The sequence below is a fragment of the Sparus aurata genome, chromosome 19, assembly GCF_900880675.1.
Source record: "Sparus aurata chromosome 19, fSpaAur1.1, whole genome shotgun sequence".
Taxonomy (NCBI): domain Eukaryota; kingdom Metazoa; phylum Chordata; class Actinopteri; order Spariformes; family Sparidae; genus Sparus; species Sparus aurata.
This window is the reverse complement of record NC_044205.1, coordinates 19,076,622-19,093,597: the sequence shown is the minus strand read 5'-3', so window position 1 is coordinate 19,093,597 and position 16,976 is coordinate 19,076,622. Positions and strand designations below refer to the sequence as shown.

General features: G+C 45.3%; 1 protein-coding gene across 9 annotated transcripts in view; it reads left to right on the top strand.

Annotated features, from left to right (window-relative positions):
• Positions 1–16,976, top strand: part of smarcd3b (SWI/SNF related BAF chromatin remodeling complex subunit D3b) — a 49,415-nt gene that overhangs the window by 12,360 nt on the left and 20,079 nt on the right. For 2 of the 9 annotated variants that reach the window (XM_030398048.1, XM_030398045.1), the window contains exons 1-2: positions 4,415–4,818; positions 13,032–13,249. In XM_030398048.1, the coding sequence (XP_030253908.1) occupies positions 4,741–4,818; positions 13,032–13,249 (296 nt within the window). In that variant the 5' untranslated portion in view covers positions 4,415–4,740. Of the gene's footprint in view, positions 1–4,398; positions 4,819–13,031; positions 13,250–16,976 lie in introns of those variants that run through there. The other 7 variants (XM_030398044.1, XM_030398041.1, XM_030398040.1 and 4 more) reach the window with 6 other exon arrangements.

Here is a 16,976-nt window from a genome sequence, read left to right as displayed (position 1 = left end):
CTTCTTCGACCCCTTGTCAAATTATTATATCTATATTGTTAATTGATTTATTGTTACAAGCAAAAAATGCCAAGTATTACCCAGTTCAACTCTATCATTTGTGTTTCTTCCTTTTCTCTATTTCACATCACTTTAAACTGAATATCATATTACTAATTAGACTGTTGGTCCGACAAGAAGCCAGTTGATGAAGTAACATTTGTCTGTGTGGAGAACTGTGAGAGATATTTTTTGTGCGTGCTCCTGGAGACGCGACTGTAGCATCAGATACCAACGATAGCGACGTATGAGTAGTGATAGACCGATTATCAGGGCTGATATTCAGCATTATTCAGACGCCTGGGAAATGAGTTTTTTTGTTGTGTCTGTGTCAGATTGCCAGTCATTTGCTCTGATGCAACATCCTCTCTCTGTCCGTCGTCACCACTCTGCCTCGCCCTCGATCTGATTGGTTACACGTCACAAAGAGGAGCCTGTTAACGCGGAATAATCTGAGTCTGCAGAGTAACTAGTTACTGATAATAATAATGAATAAGTGGAGTGGGAGTATGATTTAGCAGGATGTGGACTTACTGAAGTAAAGTACCTCAAAATCAAGAGGTTTTTATATTTTCTACAAATGCATATCAGTCCCAAATATCTGTTATAGATCTGCTTGATTACTAATAATCGGTATCGTCACTGAAAAAAGACGTCTGTCAATAACCGGTTCTGAGTTCTTTGTCAGGTGTTTGTCTGTGGACCCCACAGCACCACAAACGTGTAAAATGCAGATGAGATTAAAATGAAGGCCACGTTTGAAGAGGGGTGTGGTCCGACCCATGACTAATGAGTGTCCACTTAATAATTCAGTAATGTAGGCATTACTAAATCATGAGCAGTCATGGGTCGGACGATGAGCTGCAGCTGGTGTGATCCAATCGCAGGACGGTCTCTAGTTCAGCCTGTTCTAAGATTTTATACACCAGGCAGTTCATCTAGATTGAAAAATAACTGTTAGTTTTGTCCCTGCGTCACCGATCGTGCCATTTCGAAGGATTTATAGCGGTGAAGTTTAACGAGGTCCTCTGTTGTGAACAGTTGGCTGTGCTGTAAAATGATGATGCAGCTTGCACGCCATCCCAGACTGGTTGTAATGCTGTACTGTACACAGCACGGCTGACTGCTGTTGGTGCGAGCTGTTTGTCTCTCCCTTGTGGCCAAACAGGGAAGTTGAGATTAAAAAAAAAAAAAAAACAATCCATAAAAAAGATGCTTAGAAATTTTAATTACTCGTCGTGCGGCGGTGATGAGACCGAGCAGTGCTCTTTGGCTTCTTTGCCTTTCTGACGCCTTATGTTTCATTTATGCAACCGGGGGCCCCTGAACCCGGATGCTCCCACTCCCACTCAGCCAGCACCCCTCCTGCTGCCTCCCTGCCTCCCTGCTCCCTCTGTTGGTCATCAATAATACTACTGCTGCTCCCTTACCCCCTGTTAGCCCCCCTCTGCCCCCCTGTCTGCTGCACACTGGGACATTACCATTTGGTGAGACTGACTGGCTTTGGTGAGGGAGACGGCGGGGGTCCGTCAGGGGGTACTCCTGCGCTCAAGGCTCCCTTTTGCATCGACCACCCTGCTGTGGATCTCTTTGTTATCATTGAACACACATGCCGCTGCCGGAGAGGCAGGAGATTGGCACAGTCAATAAGCTTTTTCGGGTTGAGGTTTTGACCTTGAGACGCACGCCTTGTGCGGCTGTGTGATTGATAATATGTAAAGCCTTTCGTCACGTGTTATGTAATAAACGGTTAATCTAATACACGGCGTCAAAGTGGACCGAGGTTTTTGCAGGGGAGGACACAGATGGTTCTGATGCAGCAGGGGGACATTTAGCAGTGGAGGTTTGGGTTCCTTACGCTCCTCAAAGCTTTTTATAGTAGATTCTTGACAGCTGCAGTCCACTCGTCTCACCAGCAGGCGTCACCGTTAAGCTAATGCCCAGAGCTCGCAGCAGCACACAGGAGAGCCAGAGTATCAATAAATTGATTCCAATAATCAGGCTGTGAAGGTCACATGTGTGGATCCTTGGTTGCTTCTCCTCCCTTTGCTGCTTTAGGTGTCACTCCTGACTTTTCTGCCGGGTGTGTGGTGTATAATATGCACGCATCAGAACGGTTGGCGCCCTTTGAGCGATCCTCCAGGAGGTCGTGACCTCCGGCCTGAAGGTCACAGACACACTAACCAGCTGTCCTCACGATAACTGTTTTTCGGAGCGTCCCCCCCTGTTTTCCTTGCGCCACTTTTAACGAAAGAACCTCCTCATGATAATTAAAGGGCAGACTGTGGGCCGCTTCGTTTCGACTAATGAGGGTCGTTTCCTTGTTGCAACGCTTTTCTGACGTTTTTCACACCTGCGTGTGGCAGAGGAGGAGGAAACGACGACAACGCTGACAATTTGCCGTCATGTGTCACGAGCCGAGCCCCCTTGAATCTGAATCTGCCCCACTTCACCTCCTTTGTCATTCAAACAACCTCATGAATATTTCACTGCCCCGATCTGACGGCTGGAAGAAGAAAGGGGAGGGAGAGAAAGAAGGGGCTGGAGTCGAGGGAGACATGAAAGAGTCGTAATCGCCAACGCGGCGTGGTTGTCATCGGAGTAATGACCTGTGTGGCGACGGCCGAAGCTCTGGCTAGTGTGTAATTGGTGTGAGATGGCCTGACACATCACAACGTTAAAAAATCAAGCCAGTGTCGAGGCAGTTTAATATTGCTTTTGTTTAATAGTGATGAAATTTAATCTGCAGGAATCGCGTCCAACTGTACATTTTTCCAGTGACACATGACTTTGAAATAGAAAAATGTGTCTCTATATGAATCCTAAAGGTTATGTCACTATTTACCAACATAACAACCTTGCCCTACGCCACCAAAGTGAGTCCTACAGATTAAATGTCATAACTGCTTGAAAATCGATATATTTATTTTGCGTTTGTCGCCTAAACCTGACCACAGGGTGGACGTGAACCCTGGATTCTTCCGTCTCTTCCTCATCCTTCCTGACCTCCTCCCTGTGATGCCAGCGCGGTCCATAAACGTAATGTTTTATTTAGACAAAGTAACACGGTTCAGTCACAAAATGAAGCCGTGCGTATGGTGGTGAATGGACAGAGAGGAGAAACATTTTTAGATCCCTTTTGATTTGTGTCACAAATCACACATATGATCGCCGTTTTTCATAAAACTACCATAATATATAAAATGGAGAAAATAACCAGCGGTCGTGTAAATGACGTCACCTAAACCCGTAACTTAAACATTACAGAGCTGCTCCTGTACATTAGCAGCTCACAGGACTGAGCAACTCTCCTTTCACATCACTGCAGCTGTCAATATGAGCAGATTTATTGTGATTTACATCTTTTTCATTACCTTTTCTGTGCCGAGGCGGCCGTGTTGGTGTTGGTGACGTATACTGAGCGAGACAGTGTAGTTCACTGAGCGCTTTAACATGAAACTACATGATATTTTACTTGAATTACGACAAACTGCGACTTCATTGACTTGCAAAATTATCTTTTATTATTAAAATTGACATATGTGTGAGTTTTTCTAAAATAAGGTCCAATGAGGGAAACTAGAAGGGGCGTGACTTTGCTCTCTTTAAGCCTCCTGGACATCCTTCTGTCCATAAAGGAACGGTGTGTTTGCACCTTCTTTGTGTGGATTAGGTTTCCTACACTTCAAAACGCCTGTGAGAAATCCCAGAAGAAACTAATTTCACGTGTCAAGTGACAGAGTCACCTTGCTGCAGCCACAGCAGAGCAGAGTGTAGCCTGTGGGGCAGGACTAGTGGGTGAAAGGTAAAGCTAATGAGGCGAGCGGAGGAAACACTCCTAACCTATGAATGCACTCTGACAAAGGCCAGCGCGGAAACGCAGGAAACGAGAGGTGCTCTTGACGTGGCCTTCTCCCTTTTTGTGAGGTCGCCTTTTTGTGCGAGGGCTGTGCTGTCGTAGGCAAACAGCCAAATATAAACCCCCCCCCCCCGACTCGAGTGCTTTCATATGAGAAAATAACACCACCGCCACCAACAACCTCCTCCTCCTCATCACCACCACCACCATGTCATGCCTCCATCATGTATGGCAGTGTACACATGTGTGGCCCCTTTAAGAGCCCGATGTCCAGGGCTCGGAGCTCTGTGTGTGCTGACCGTGGCCTCTGGGTTGGTCACCGGGGGGGGGGGGAAGCTGCAGCTGAGGAACGGCTGACTGACTCTAACCTCCCCAGCCCCCGTTTAGACCAAACGGCAGCCTCGCCGCGCCGCATGCCCTTATCTACCAATGGAATGCAACAGCTGTGCAGGGGAGCGTCAGGGTGGGCTGGCTGAAACCCCCCTGCCAGACCCCCGCACAGCACAGCCCCCCTCCACACACACACACACACCCTCCACCTCCAAGCGACGTGCCGGGCTCCTGAAAGGCTGCTCAACTAAAAAGTGAGCTAGACACAGTGAGGGACTCGGCAGGGCTGCTGCACATTCAAAATAGAGTCAGAGGGAGGGAAGAGGGAGAGGGAGAGAGCGAAGGAGAGAGAGAGAGAGAAGGAGAGTCAGGGACAGGCAGTGCTGAAAAGGAGAGCACAAAGAGAAGGAAAGTGGAGCAGGGGAGGGGAACAGGAGGCTGGGTGAAGGGAGAGGGAAAGACAAAAGAAGGAGAGGGGAGACATAGCAGGGTGATCGGAGGGGACTGAGCAAATGGCTACGGAGGAGACGGCGGGGGGAGCCAGGAAAGCCACCAAGAGCAAACTGTTTGAGTTCCTGGTCCATGGAGTGGTGAGTGGCGCTGTCCGTCATTCTCATGAAGGGAGCTGGGCTCTGGCATGCATCTGTGTGTGTGTGTGCAGTGTGTGTGTGTGTGTGTGAGAGTGTATGTGTGTGTGCATGAGTCGGCGCAGCAGCAGCAGCAGCGGCGGTCTGTGTGTGTGAGATAGCTGGGTAAAGCTTGGCCATGTGAAGGTTATTTCCAGCCCCCGTTCCCCCCCCTCTGCATCCCAGCCTGTTAGGAGACGGCTGGGCAGAGAACAAGAAGTGGAGCAGCGTGGATGGATGGAGCCGAGGAGGAAAAAGGATGGGGAGCAGAGGGTTTCTAAGACACAAAATGATTGTAGAAATAAGAGCTAAGCAGCAGCAGAAGCAGAAGGCAGCTCGGCTCAGCTCAGCTCAGCTCAGCTTCCCCCCTTTGGCTAACAGAGGAGCACACTGCCTCTTCCCTGGGAGTCACAGACAGAAAAAAAAAGGAAGGGAAATGACGAGTCCACTCACAACAACACAGCCAGAGAGCATGAGCAGCCTTCCCCCCCTTCCAGCAGGCAGCGTGCCGCTCGCCTCGGTGGAAGGATTTGAACCTGTAAGGTCACGAGACAAACGGACGTAGTAAGCGCAGACGGAGCCGAGGGAGGCAGGCGGCCAATCCTGGAAATCATGCAGAACAATCGGCCCCATTCATGTGGAGCTAGCATGAAAAGGTCAAGTCAAGTGTTGCTCATGGTTAGAGGTTAGGCAACTGTTACCATAAGCCCCCACGCTAAATAACAGAGCGCGCACCGGTTTGTTTTGGTCAGGAGCTGAAAGAAATATTAGAGAGTGAGAGGGCGGTGTAGAAAAGTGTGGGTCGGTGACACTTTCCTGCTGAAAGTTTGAGCAGATGTGGCTTTGACATTGAATCAAGTGTGTAAAGAAACTGCAGATTTATGGCAACGATCCCTCGTCCAGGTCCAAGGCCTTTCTTTAAATTTTTTTCTTTGCCGGTAGCAGCGAACAAATAATTATCGATTATTCATAGAGTGTCAAAGGAAAAAATTAGAAAAGATACCCAATAGTCGCTTTCTGAAGCTCAAGGTGACAACATGTTTTGTTTTGTCGGAACCAAAAATCAAAAACTCAAATGATTTTCGGTTTTCTTTGATGAGGGACAAAGAAAAAAAAAGCTAAAAACTGGAGAAGCTGGAAACAGAGGTGTATTATCTTGCCTGAAAAACAATTAATCGATTCCACTTTCTCCTTGGTTGGAAAAGTATTTCTTTCTTTCGTAAATGTCCGTCTGATTCTGGAGATACCTTGTGATTGAGTTGAACTCGGTGTCACCTCTAAGCAGATCTCGAAAATCTGGCATCACTTCCTAATCCTCAAGTACACAGAGAAGGTCAAAAGACTTTCTGGTGTTTATTTCAGATATTTTCAGGCTGTTTAAACTGAATAAATTTATATTTTGGGGTGTTTTATGCAGCAGAAATTGACAGTCGAGAGGTGACAGAAAATGACAGGATAGACAGATGAGGGACGAGCAGACTCGAGTCACAGACGTCGAGTAGCTTTCAATCATTTTGGAGCACACAGTTTTTTTGGAACGCAGGGTTAGAGAATCGTCTAAATGTGGGGTCCCGGCCCCCTGATGGAAACGTAGTTTTCAGTGTCGGAATGATTCGTGAAACAAAGTTGAAATGAGCAATTATTTTAAGTCAAGTTTTTAAGCAAAAAAACGCCCTAAAAAAACATGTGAACGTGTTTGTTTTCCAGTTTTCTGTACAGTTAACTGGACAGTTTGGTTAAAGGTGCATTATGTCAGAATTTTTGTTCAAAAACATGTGAAGAAATTTTTTTTTAATTTTTTTTACGTCATGTCAAAGAAGTGTACGTAGCTAACCCTAGTCTACTTAAGTTAGCATGCTATCCAGGTAGTCCCAGCTCGTCCTTTCTCAAAAAACCAGCCCGAGCACTCAGTCCAGACTGCTCGCTGCCAGGCTAACTGAGCTAATTAGCTAACTACAGCTAGCGTTAGCTGCTACTGCGGTCATATGCTGCCCTCTATCTGTTTGGAGTATGAATTCGAGAGGTGGCCAGTTCTTACATATTGCACCTACAAGTAAAACAGGCAGTTTTCAGATTTTTCTGTTACTCTCACAGTAATCAATAATGAACCGCTAGATCATAAATTTGCACTGAACTGAATCTGACATCCTCGAGTACACAGAGAAGGTCAAACAGATTTACTGCAATGTAAGTATTCAATCAAAAATGTTATTTTTAATTCAGTAATGGTAGTCTCACAGTCAATAACTGGATAGATAAATGGGAAAGGAGCTGTCTCAAACGAGGTATGTTGTTGTTCATGGTCGGTGCAAGGGCTCCTCTTTTTAATGATTTCAAAAACCTGAAGAGGTAAAAGTACACAGCAAACAAAAATGCACTGCTTTGTCCCCACCTCATGATTAAAATAGGTTTTTGGTGCGGAAACTATCCTTAAAACAAATCGATTAAATGTTAAGTGTGTAGTTTTGGGGAGGAAGAGAAAGATCGTCATTTCTTTTATGTATAAACAAACTAAGATCAACAAACTCTCACTTTGTTTTCATGACTAAATAAACAAAAATCACAATTTCATGCTGTTTTACTTTGTTTATATTTGGTGGACCCTGCCACCTTTCTAGCTTCAAACAGTGTCTTACGCTGAGAACAGTTTGTTTATTCAGTAACAGAGAAAAATGATTATTTCTGAGTTTGTAGATGTTAAAATTCTGAGTTTGAATTCCTTCTCCAAAACTACGTAGTGCCCCTTTTAATTATCGAAAATCTACACAAATACACTGTTTGTGGCTTCTTAAATGTGAATATAAGCTGGTATCCCATTTTTCTTGAATTTCGGGGTGTTGAAGGCAATTCAATTATCAATAATGACCAGCTGCATCACTAAGTGTCTCCTTCGTCTGAACTGAACCTCACCTTTTGCGCAGATCCTGAGACTTGGCATCGCCTCCCGACCCCTCTAAAGAGACGTCGTGTTATTTGTTTGTCAAGTCTTTTTATGAACAAGCTCGACTGAGTTGTGATGTGAGGCGAAAGTCTGTTTTAATCAGCGCCGCCGATGTTGCGCCGGGGCGTCCTGACAGCAGGTAGATTTATACAGTGAGACACGATGAGGTATTGTCTCTGTGACAGGAGCGGTCATTACAGGGGCTTCGGTGCTGATGCCCTGCGCACAGAGACAGACTTTAGGAAACAATGGAGCAGGTGATTGATGAGCCAGATGAGTGTGTCCTCTCAACAGACCAATTAACCTTGATGAGGCTCTGGCTGCTCCAAGCCAAATATTTCCCTCTGCTTATTTTCTCTCTTGCCTGCCTGCCCCCCCCCTCTCTCCTCTCTTTCCTCTCCTTCCTCCCCTTCCTCCATAGTTTTTTTAAGATGGAAAACTCGTTGTAATAGTTGCGGCAGGTTCCTCTCTGTGTATACTGCAGAATGGAGAAATATTTATATGATGGGATATGGGGATGATTCGGCGCAGTCTGTTAGCTTGTGGCGAGGGATGACGTTTCCTCCTCACGGGCCCGTTCCAGAGGAGCGAGTTCCACACGAGCTGGAATATATAGAAGTTCACTATATGCAAACATTGTTGTGGTTTTTTCCGAAGGTCGTGGTGTTCCTGCCTCCCTGCAGCATCGTGTGTGTGTTGTGTGTGTGGGGGAGAGTGTTTGGCCGAGGTCTGGTTCTAGGACTGATGGGTGGGCTGAAGGCCTGGCTGAGGTCTCTTCCTCTCTCTCTCATTATCTGCCTTACCTACCACCCCCCCCATCCCCCCGCTGTAAACTTCTCTGGCGTGTTTGTGTGTGTCTGTGTGTGTGTGTGTGTGTGTGTTGTGTGGAGGTCAGCGAGGGCCGCAGCGATGAGAAAAGCCTTCCAGCGTTCACTCTGCGTGGGAAACCCCGATAAGCCAAAACACAATACGACACACTGTAGCTCGGTCATGTGTAAAGTCTGAGGGTTTTTTGTTTGAGAACGTAGACTTCAAGCCTACTCACTCAATTTCATCGTCATTTAAAGGGTTAGTACACTCAATTTACAAAAAAAAAACATTATATTTTTGATTAAGGGTCAACCAATATGGCTTTTTTGTGGGGCGATAACAACACTGATTATTAGAAATCAACGAGACTGAAGAAAGGTGGCAGGGTCCGCCATATATAAACAAGGTAAAACAGTATGAAGTTGTGTTGTCCTTAAAATTCAGTTCATTCAGTCAAGAAAACAAAGAGAGTTTGTTCAGGCTTAACAAAATCTGTCAATGAAGATCTAAAATTTCTACACAGTGCACTTTTAATCAAACACAATACGTAATGATTAAGGATGAATATCTTCTGTGGTAATAAACTATAAAACAAGCATTTTTAGGACATTAACTTGGGATTTGATTTCATACTTGACAAACGAAACAATAAATCAATGAACGATCTTAAGTTCGAGCTCTACTCAAGAACTACTCTCATCTCCGGTTTTTAATAGATTTCAGGGCTCCCAATCGAAGCCGTCCATGTTACAACCCACAGATTCGTATGTTTACTGCAGTGTGGGTTAAGTTTGGCCTCTTCAAATCCCTCCCGAGATGCCAACACACTTCTCAGATATCCATCCACATGGCAGATTCGATTGCTGGCTGGCTGGCTGGCAGAGCTCCGGGCAGAGTGTTGGAGCCAGTTCAGCAGGTCAGATTATAGAGTACCACTCATTGTGCTTGCGTGTGTGTGTGTGTGGATTTAGAGGAAATTCATCTCACACATCATCCAGCTATGGTTCTCTGTATCTGTTATCTGAAAGGTTCAAATTCTCCAGACAGACACACAGACAGACAGACAGACAGACAGACAGACAGAGGCGTGTAACAGAAGTCTGGCTTCTGAAAAGTCTTGTCTGATGCCTGTTTGGGTGTTTTTGTCCAGTTTAAGTGGGAAGAAGGGGCTCTTAAGACTCCAAGAGGTTCGAGCGGGAGGCCCCCACCATATGTTGTTTTATCCCCTCCTGTTTGAGACCCTTCTCAGTTTGCCCCTCGACGTCCCCTCCCCCAAAACCTCTCAGCCAAGAGTGACAGCAACGCCTGCTCGGGCTTCTTATCGCAGGATTTCTGCCTTGTCACCATTTCAAAGGGCAAGAAATACATCAGTCTCAGCCTGTCGTATGCCGCGCTGAGTTAAAAGTCTGCCTGTGGAAGTCACAGATTCTTGTTTTCCTACTTAGCCCCTCACTGGTGTTTATTCTTTGTTTTCCGACGGCGGGGTCACGTGTGTTTGTGGACAGTCTAAAGATCAAATCTGGTGGGTGTATGTGCGTGCAGAGACCCACTTTTTAGAGGGTGACAAGCTATGAAAGTTTGGAAAATAACATTAGCGAATGAGAGGATATGAAACCCCGCGTTTGTATCCTTCAGCTGTCCTTGTCTCTCCAACATTTACCCACTCTGTTACGAACTGTAGCAGCGCGTTCTTTGAAAAAGGATCTTTCTTTTCTTTTCTTTTATTTGTGTGTAGTTGATGGGGGAAAAAAAACATTCTTTTAAGTCATGGCTCTACTAAAAAAGAGAGGGTTGGATGTTCTCTTGAATAATAAGTGAGGTAGAGGGGAGAATAGAGAGCTTTAAAGTGTCCAATGTGACAAGTTGTTTGTGTTTTTTTGTGGTATTTACTGAGCGATGGCTAGGTACGTTAATAAAACCAGAGAGATTTGCAAGTCGTTTTACGACCAGTATTCAAGTTAATACACCGCACCGACAAGATATTTAATGTTATAAACACATAAACTTGTTTCCTGTCAATGCGCGCTCCTGCAAAGTGAGATTAAGATTTCATACTGAAACGCTGTGATGAGCTCATAAAATATGCATCGTTATAGATCAAACAATACAACAGTCAGGGCCGAATTAACCTTCAAGGTGGCCCCGGGGCAGAAGTAAGCCATGGGCCCCCAATCAGGGAATCTGACCTCCTTCCCCCCCCCTCGGTTCCCAAATTTAGCGTTACTCAGACTGAATGCTAAATTATTTAAAAACAAGCAGCATGTGAGCACAATATCAACTAGGGTCAGATTCTTTTGATAGATTTTATTTTTTGGGTTTTAACAACGTCTACATTATTCAATATTCGAGTTCATGGAACACAAAGAGGTTGTTACATCAGCTAACTTGTTTCCTGACAGATGTAGCTGTCACTATAGTACAGGTTTAAGATATTGACATGTTTTGTTCTACGCCATAGAATATGTCATTAAATGTCCCACAGATGCGTTACAAGTGCTAACGTGTCTTAAAAACGGCAGTGGCTAAAAAGTGGCTAAATGAGTGGTCTAAAAATATACGTCAATGCTACACCGCTCTATAGGACTGCTAAGTGCTAGGCTACGAGCTAACTACCTGTAACACAAGGTACATTAGCGGTAAGTTAGCTTGTTCTTTAGCAGCAGAGTCCATCCAGAAATCACATAAATAAATCACCTCGGTGTTGTAACTGCCCTCCGTGGTTGTTACCGGAGGTTGCGTACAGCTCGAGAGAGGCTCATTAAGTATCTGCTGGTTAGCGACAAGGAAAGCTATCTGTCCAGAGTTGAGGTTGAGCAGTCGAAGGACATAAGTTGTGTTTTGTACGGTAGTCCCCGAGGTTCGGCCCAGATCATTCAAAAACCCCCCTGCTGGTGTCCCTCTTTTTATACATCCATGGCATAAATGAAGAGAGTGCTTAGTGGGTGAAAATTAGAGTACATCCTTGAGTGTGGGAGGAGTCATCAATATTTTGTACCATTTTCCAGGAAATTAAAAACCCTGAAATTCCAAAAGTGAAAAGTCAACCAAAACCGCACATAACTCTTTCCGTGTTGCTGCTATGCAAGTCGTCTTTCCACTCTCGTTTGATTGGATTCATTCATGAAACAACCCCCAAGTTAAGACGGGGGATGCCATTGAAAAGTATTTTTTTACATTTCTAAAGGAAGAAATCCTGCAGAGTTAATTAAATCAGCGTTAAGCAGCTGCCACACAGATAACCTGGGACCCTCGTGTCCATGAGAGTTTTAGGCTGGTTGTCCGCTCAGCAATCCTCGCCAACAGTATATGAATTAAAATCAGCTCGCCCTTGATCGAGCCGCCACAATAAAATGCTGCTTACAGGTTGATGCGTTAGTAATAATAATCCAGTTATATAAGAACACTGACAGGAGCCATTCTCCTGCATATTAAATGCTTTTAATTCTTTAATTTGCTGCTAATACGGCAGGAATTTAAGTGAAATTGAAGTACATTTTTGCACTGTAGTCACGGTTGTGGTGGTCTGTGCTGCAGTCGGAAATCAAAGGATTCCTTTCAGTGACACGAACCGCAATTTGGTGTCAGACAATAAAGCGAGGCGGGAGGCAGCTGTTACCATGGGAGTGACAGGCACAGGTGATAGTTCCCCAGTTGTTCCCAGGCGTCAAGACGGGAGTGTGGGACTGTGGACTCTGACACTGTTTGCATTGTTTGGGAGGCGTGTGTGTGTGTGTGTGTGTGTGTGTGTGTGTCTTTGAATTTTAGCACGCTGGCAAAAATAATATTCATTTAGTCTGTTTTTCAGCCGTCAAATCAGATTTTTTGTTTCAAGCAGACGTGAGAACAAGAGAGGAAATAAGGCAGAACCAGAACAATGCTGCTCGTTCTCGGTACATTTGTTGTGTTTTTTTTGTGTTTTTTTTGTTCAGATGAGACGGAATAAGGCTGATCGCTGCTCTGGTATTAGCTGACGATTCAAACGCTAAATGATTTGGGTAAAGCTGAAACGTATCTCACAAGGCTCAAACACAGAAATGGTTTAAGTCGACGTCACAGAGTTGCTTAATGTGTGTTCAAGTTTACCAGCTTTAGTTGTTGTTTGATTACTGAGAGGTGACCAAAGGTTACAAATGGTCGGGAGGCTCTCCAATTTCAAGGGACACGGGAATTGTATTTATTTATTTAAGTCTGGTGTAGGAGCTGATGTGTGACTCTTTGTTGCGGCTCTGCTTCGTGCTTCTGTCAGAACAAGCTTCTCCTCTGTCCACCTTGAATCCACCAGAGGGAAATGCATAAAAGTGCATTGATCTAATCCTTTTGTTATATTTTTAGACGCACTGATTTGTGATTAGAATTCGTCAGAAAAAGCACAGAATGTTTTTTACTTCTACTTCACCTGACCCCCGTCCTTGTTTCTCCCCCCCAGCGTCCTGGCATGCCGTCTGGAGCGAGGATGCCCCACCAGGGAGCTCCCATGGGCCCCCCCGGCCCACCGTACGGAGGGAGCCCGGCGGTGCGGCCCGGCCTGCCCTCCCCGGTGATGGAGCCCAGCCGTAAGAGGCCTGCCCCCTCCCAGCAGGTCCAGCAGCAGCAGCAGCAACAGCAGCAGCAGCAGCAGCAAGCCGTCCAGAACCGGGCCAGAAAGTGAGTCAGTCCGCCCTCCTGCCTACACACTGCATGGACACACAACTCCTTATTTGTCTGCTTTTGTGTGTGATGGTTGAGATCATGCGGACGACAGTGGCTGTGGTTACACCTTGAACTTTGCTCATTTTTTAGCATCAACCTTCGAAACCAAACATGAATATGATGATGAGTCAAACGCGGGCAGCGTAGTAAGAGCTGGGCATCGAACCACAATGTTTAATAGCAGCAACTCAAGACTAAACTCATCATTTTGCTGATTTCAAACTCCAGGTTATCAGGAAAAACGTTCTCGTAAGGATGCTCGTGTCAAGACGTCATTAAACAACATTTATTTTAGTTTATTTTGTTATGTGATATGAAGGGTTTTGGAGGGATGGAAAGGTATATTCCTGAATACGAAGAATAGCTTAAATGGTCCCATAACACATGTAGGTGTTGTACTGGCACCAAATCAGAAGATCAGCAAAGATTAACAATGAATTACTGATTAACCATCAGTCATAATGGTGGTTAAAGACATGCCAAGATGGCATTAAACAACGAGTGGCGAAAAAAGCAGGCCGTTGCGTTGTGTCTCGCCCAAAAAGCTGCACTCGAACGCGTTGAAAAGACTACAGCTGACGTACCACCGGTACCATTAGCATGTGTTCGTCTTTCAGGGAGGGATGAAAAAGAAGAATAAAGCGTAAGACTACATCAGCGTTTTTAGCGACCATAGCTTCGTCAATTCGAGAAAGTGTCTGAAAAGAAGTTGCAAATGGCAGAAACAGCACTGAATGGTTTATATCATGGATACTACAGTAACAAGCTCAAGAGGTTTACCCTACACCACCACACTGACGATGGCCTGATGTGTCAGGGATCAGCATAAACTAAGGTAACATAACATTTTGATCAGTTGAAATATTAAAGGTATTTTGACAAAGTCATCTTCTGGGAGATGTGAATGTCTGTACAAAATATCTTGTTAATCCATGAGGCAGTTGTTGAGCATTGCCACCCCAAGCGCCGCGCCGCTAGCACGGCTAGTAAAAAAAATGCCAAATATTTGCAGATGGAATCAGTGGATTTCTGTTTTTATATAATAATCGTGGGCTCTCGCTCAGACAAAACAAGCAATTTGAAGAAGCGACCTTGAGCTGCCGGCGTTTCTCCCTGTTTTTTTTGATGAAACAGTGACGGATTTGTAAGAAGAAAGATCCCTTAAAATCTGATTTAGAGAATCGGATCGCAAAAATCACATCGCGGAGACGTGAAACCACAACCTTTGTGCGCTCAGCTTTCATTTCAGTTTCTGTTTGGACTCTCTCCTTCTGCTCCTGTCTGCATCTGCCGCCTTGCTCACCGCTCTGTGCATCCACCCCTCACCATCCCATGACCGAATGTTCCTCCTCTGTCTGCTCGTCATGTGTCTCTCAGTCTTCGTCTTCCAGTCCGTGATCATATCTCCGTGGTGGCTGTCTGGCGGCCGTTCAGGGTCTAGTTGTACTTGCTTTGGCTTTTTGTCACGCTATCTCTTGTCTGCTGTTTGACGACCATGTACAAAAGGTCTGAACATCAGTATCCCAGACACACACGCACACAACAACACACACTCTCAGTGGATGGTTGTCTATTAGGAGACGAGTGTGTGGCAGGTATGGTCATTAGAAAGAAGATCAATATGCGCACTCAGTGGCCCTCTGTCTCTCTCTGTCTCGTTCTCTCAGTATCTGCAGCACGATTGATCCACTTACAATTAAGCAGGCTTGTCGAACAGGTCAGGGGAAATGTTGTCCTGCGCCGGGGCCTCAACCCCCAGAGCGGGCCGGCTGGCTCTGATCGATGGTCCAGGGTGACCCGTCCAGGTGTCTCTGTCTCTTTCTGTTGCTTTGTGAGGAGTTTGCGTGTCCTCTGGCAAACAAGCCGGTGCTCCAGCTTCGCGTCCGTCCAGCTCAGACCCCTCGTGGCTGCCAGCTGAGGGCGAGCCACCTGTGTTTGCAGTGTCATTGAGACCTTATGGTCCCGGAGACAGTCCCTCTGCAGAACAAACGCTGTCCTACGCAACGCTGCCGCTGCTAAAAATAGGATTCAACTCCAGATTGCTTTGCATAAAGTGTTATGAATACTCAACCCTGTGTCCTAGAAATAATTTGTTCTCCCAAATATGTTTTGTGGGGAAACATTTGTGGACTGTAGGAAGCACTACATTAATGGTGGCAGATGGTGGACAGAGGATTTTAACACCAGAGAGGTATTTTAACACAGGTACACATCCCGCGTCCCACGTGTTGCTACATGACATCATTATTAATACAACTTTTCCAGTTAAGTTAATAGAAAATGTGGTTTGCTGTTGCTGTTGATTGCCAGTGACTCCACAAACGACGTATGTCACTGTTCCCCACGACAACATGACCGCTGCATGTGTACCAGCAACAGACGTACAGGACCTTCATCGTTTGCTCGTAGTTGGTTTAGGTTTAGGAAAATATTGTGATTGGCTTAAAATCACTGTGTTACTTCTGTAACTTTTGTTATGAATGTACCTTAGAAACGTGTGTAACTTCAGTTGCATAATGTACTTGATGTAGGTAAGTAACTGAAACAAGATGTTCGGTTTAGGCATCTTGAAAGCAGCGGTGGAAAGAGTATTGAAAATCTGATAAGAAAAATACACAGGGTAAGCAATGGTGTCACCAATCATTGTGCTCTCACTCCTACATCTGAATAAAATGCATTGTTTTCTGTAAAATATCCCATGTTTTCATCGTGTGTTTGATGAACACATTTAAGGAATCATTGCCATCAAACTGTGTATATTGGCCGACGTGTTGATATCAGAGTTTTTCTCTCCCTGATATTAGTATTGGCATTGTCCCCAAAAACTAATATCGGTCGGGGACATGTGTTTTGTTGCGGTGTACCGCAGCGTCACAAAGGCTGAAGGTCTTCTTTAGTTGCATGAAATTAGTTGAAAACTTCCATCACATTTTTCAAGAACTAAATGATTGCGACCGAATTACAAAGTCTTTGTCCCTGAAATACTTCAAAAACGTTCCTCGGCGCTCTTTACACATGGTTATGTAGGACACTTTGTGTTGCTTGTGAACATCACTAGCTCGATGCGATAACAGGTTTGTTGGTGAGGGGCCGGTTAGTTTAAGGTGCGGGGCCGGAGCTGGATCACCTGTTCAACAGTGACAGGAGTGTTTTGGCAGTGGAAATACAGAGACCTTTTTTTCCTTTTTGGCAAATGACCAGAAAGGTGTGAGTTGCATGTACGTTGTCTGAGAACCCACCTCACATTACTTCATTGACTCAAAATCCATGTTTGCAATCAAGAGCTGAACAAAAGAGCTGAACTCTGCTTGTTCGCTCCCTTTCCCTCTGATAGTTCACGGTGTCCATCGTCGCTGTATTGTCTGTCTGTGTGTGTGAAGCATGATTGTTTTGGTTCACAGAGAAACTTTGTTGAATGAGTGTGTCCCTCAGATGAGACGCCTCCCAAGTCCTCCTCTGGTGCACTTTGTGCGTGCATGGACACAGTTACACGCCCATCCCAGTGCCTGCCCTTGTCTGACTTTTAGATTTCTCACCTTCCAACAGACCCTTGAACTTAACACACATCCAACACACACAGACATACAAACAGCCAGAACCTCCAGGTGTTTCGGCTCTGACATCGTTCTTGCTGCCACTGAGTGTGTGTCTCGCCACAACTCTAATCGGACAACCTTCGAAT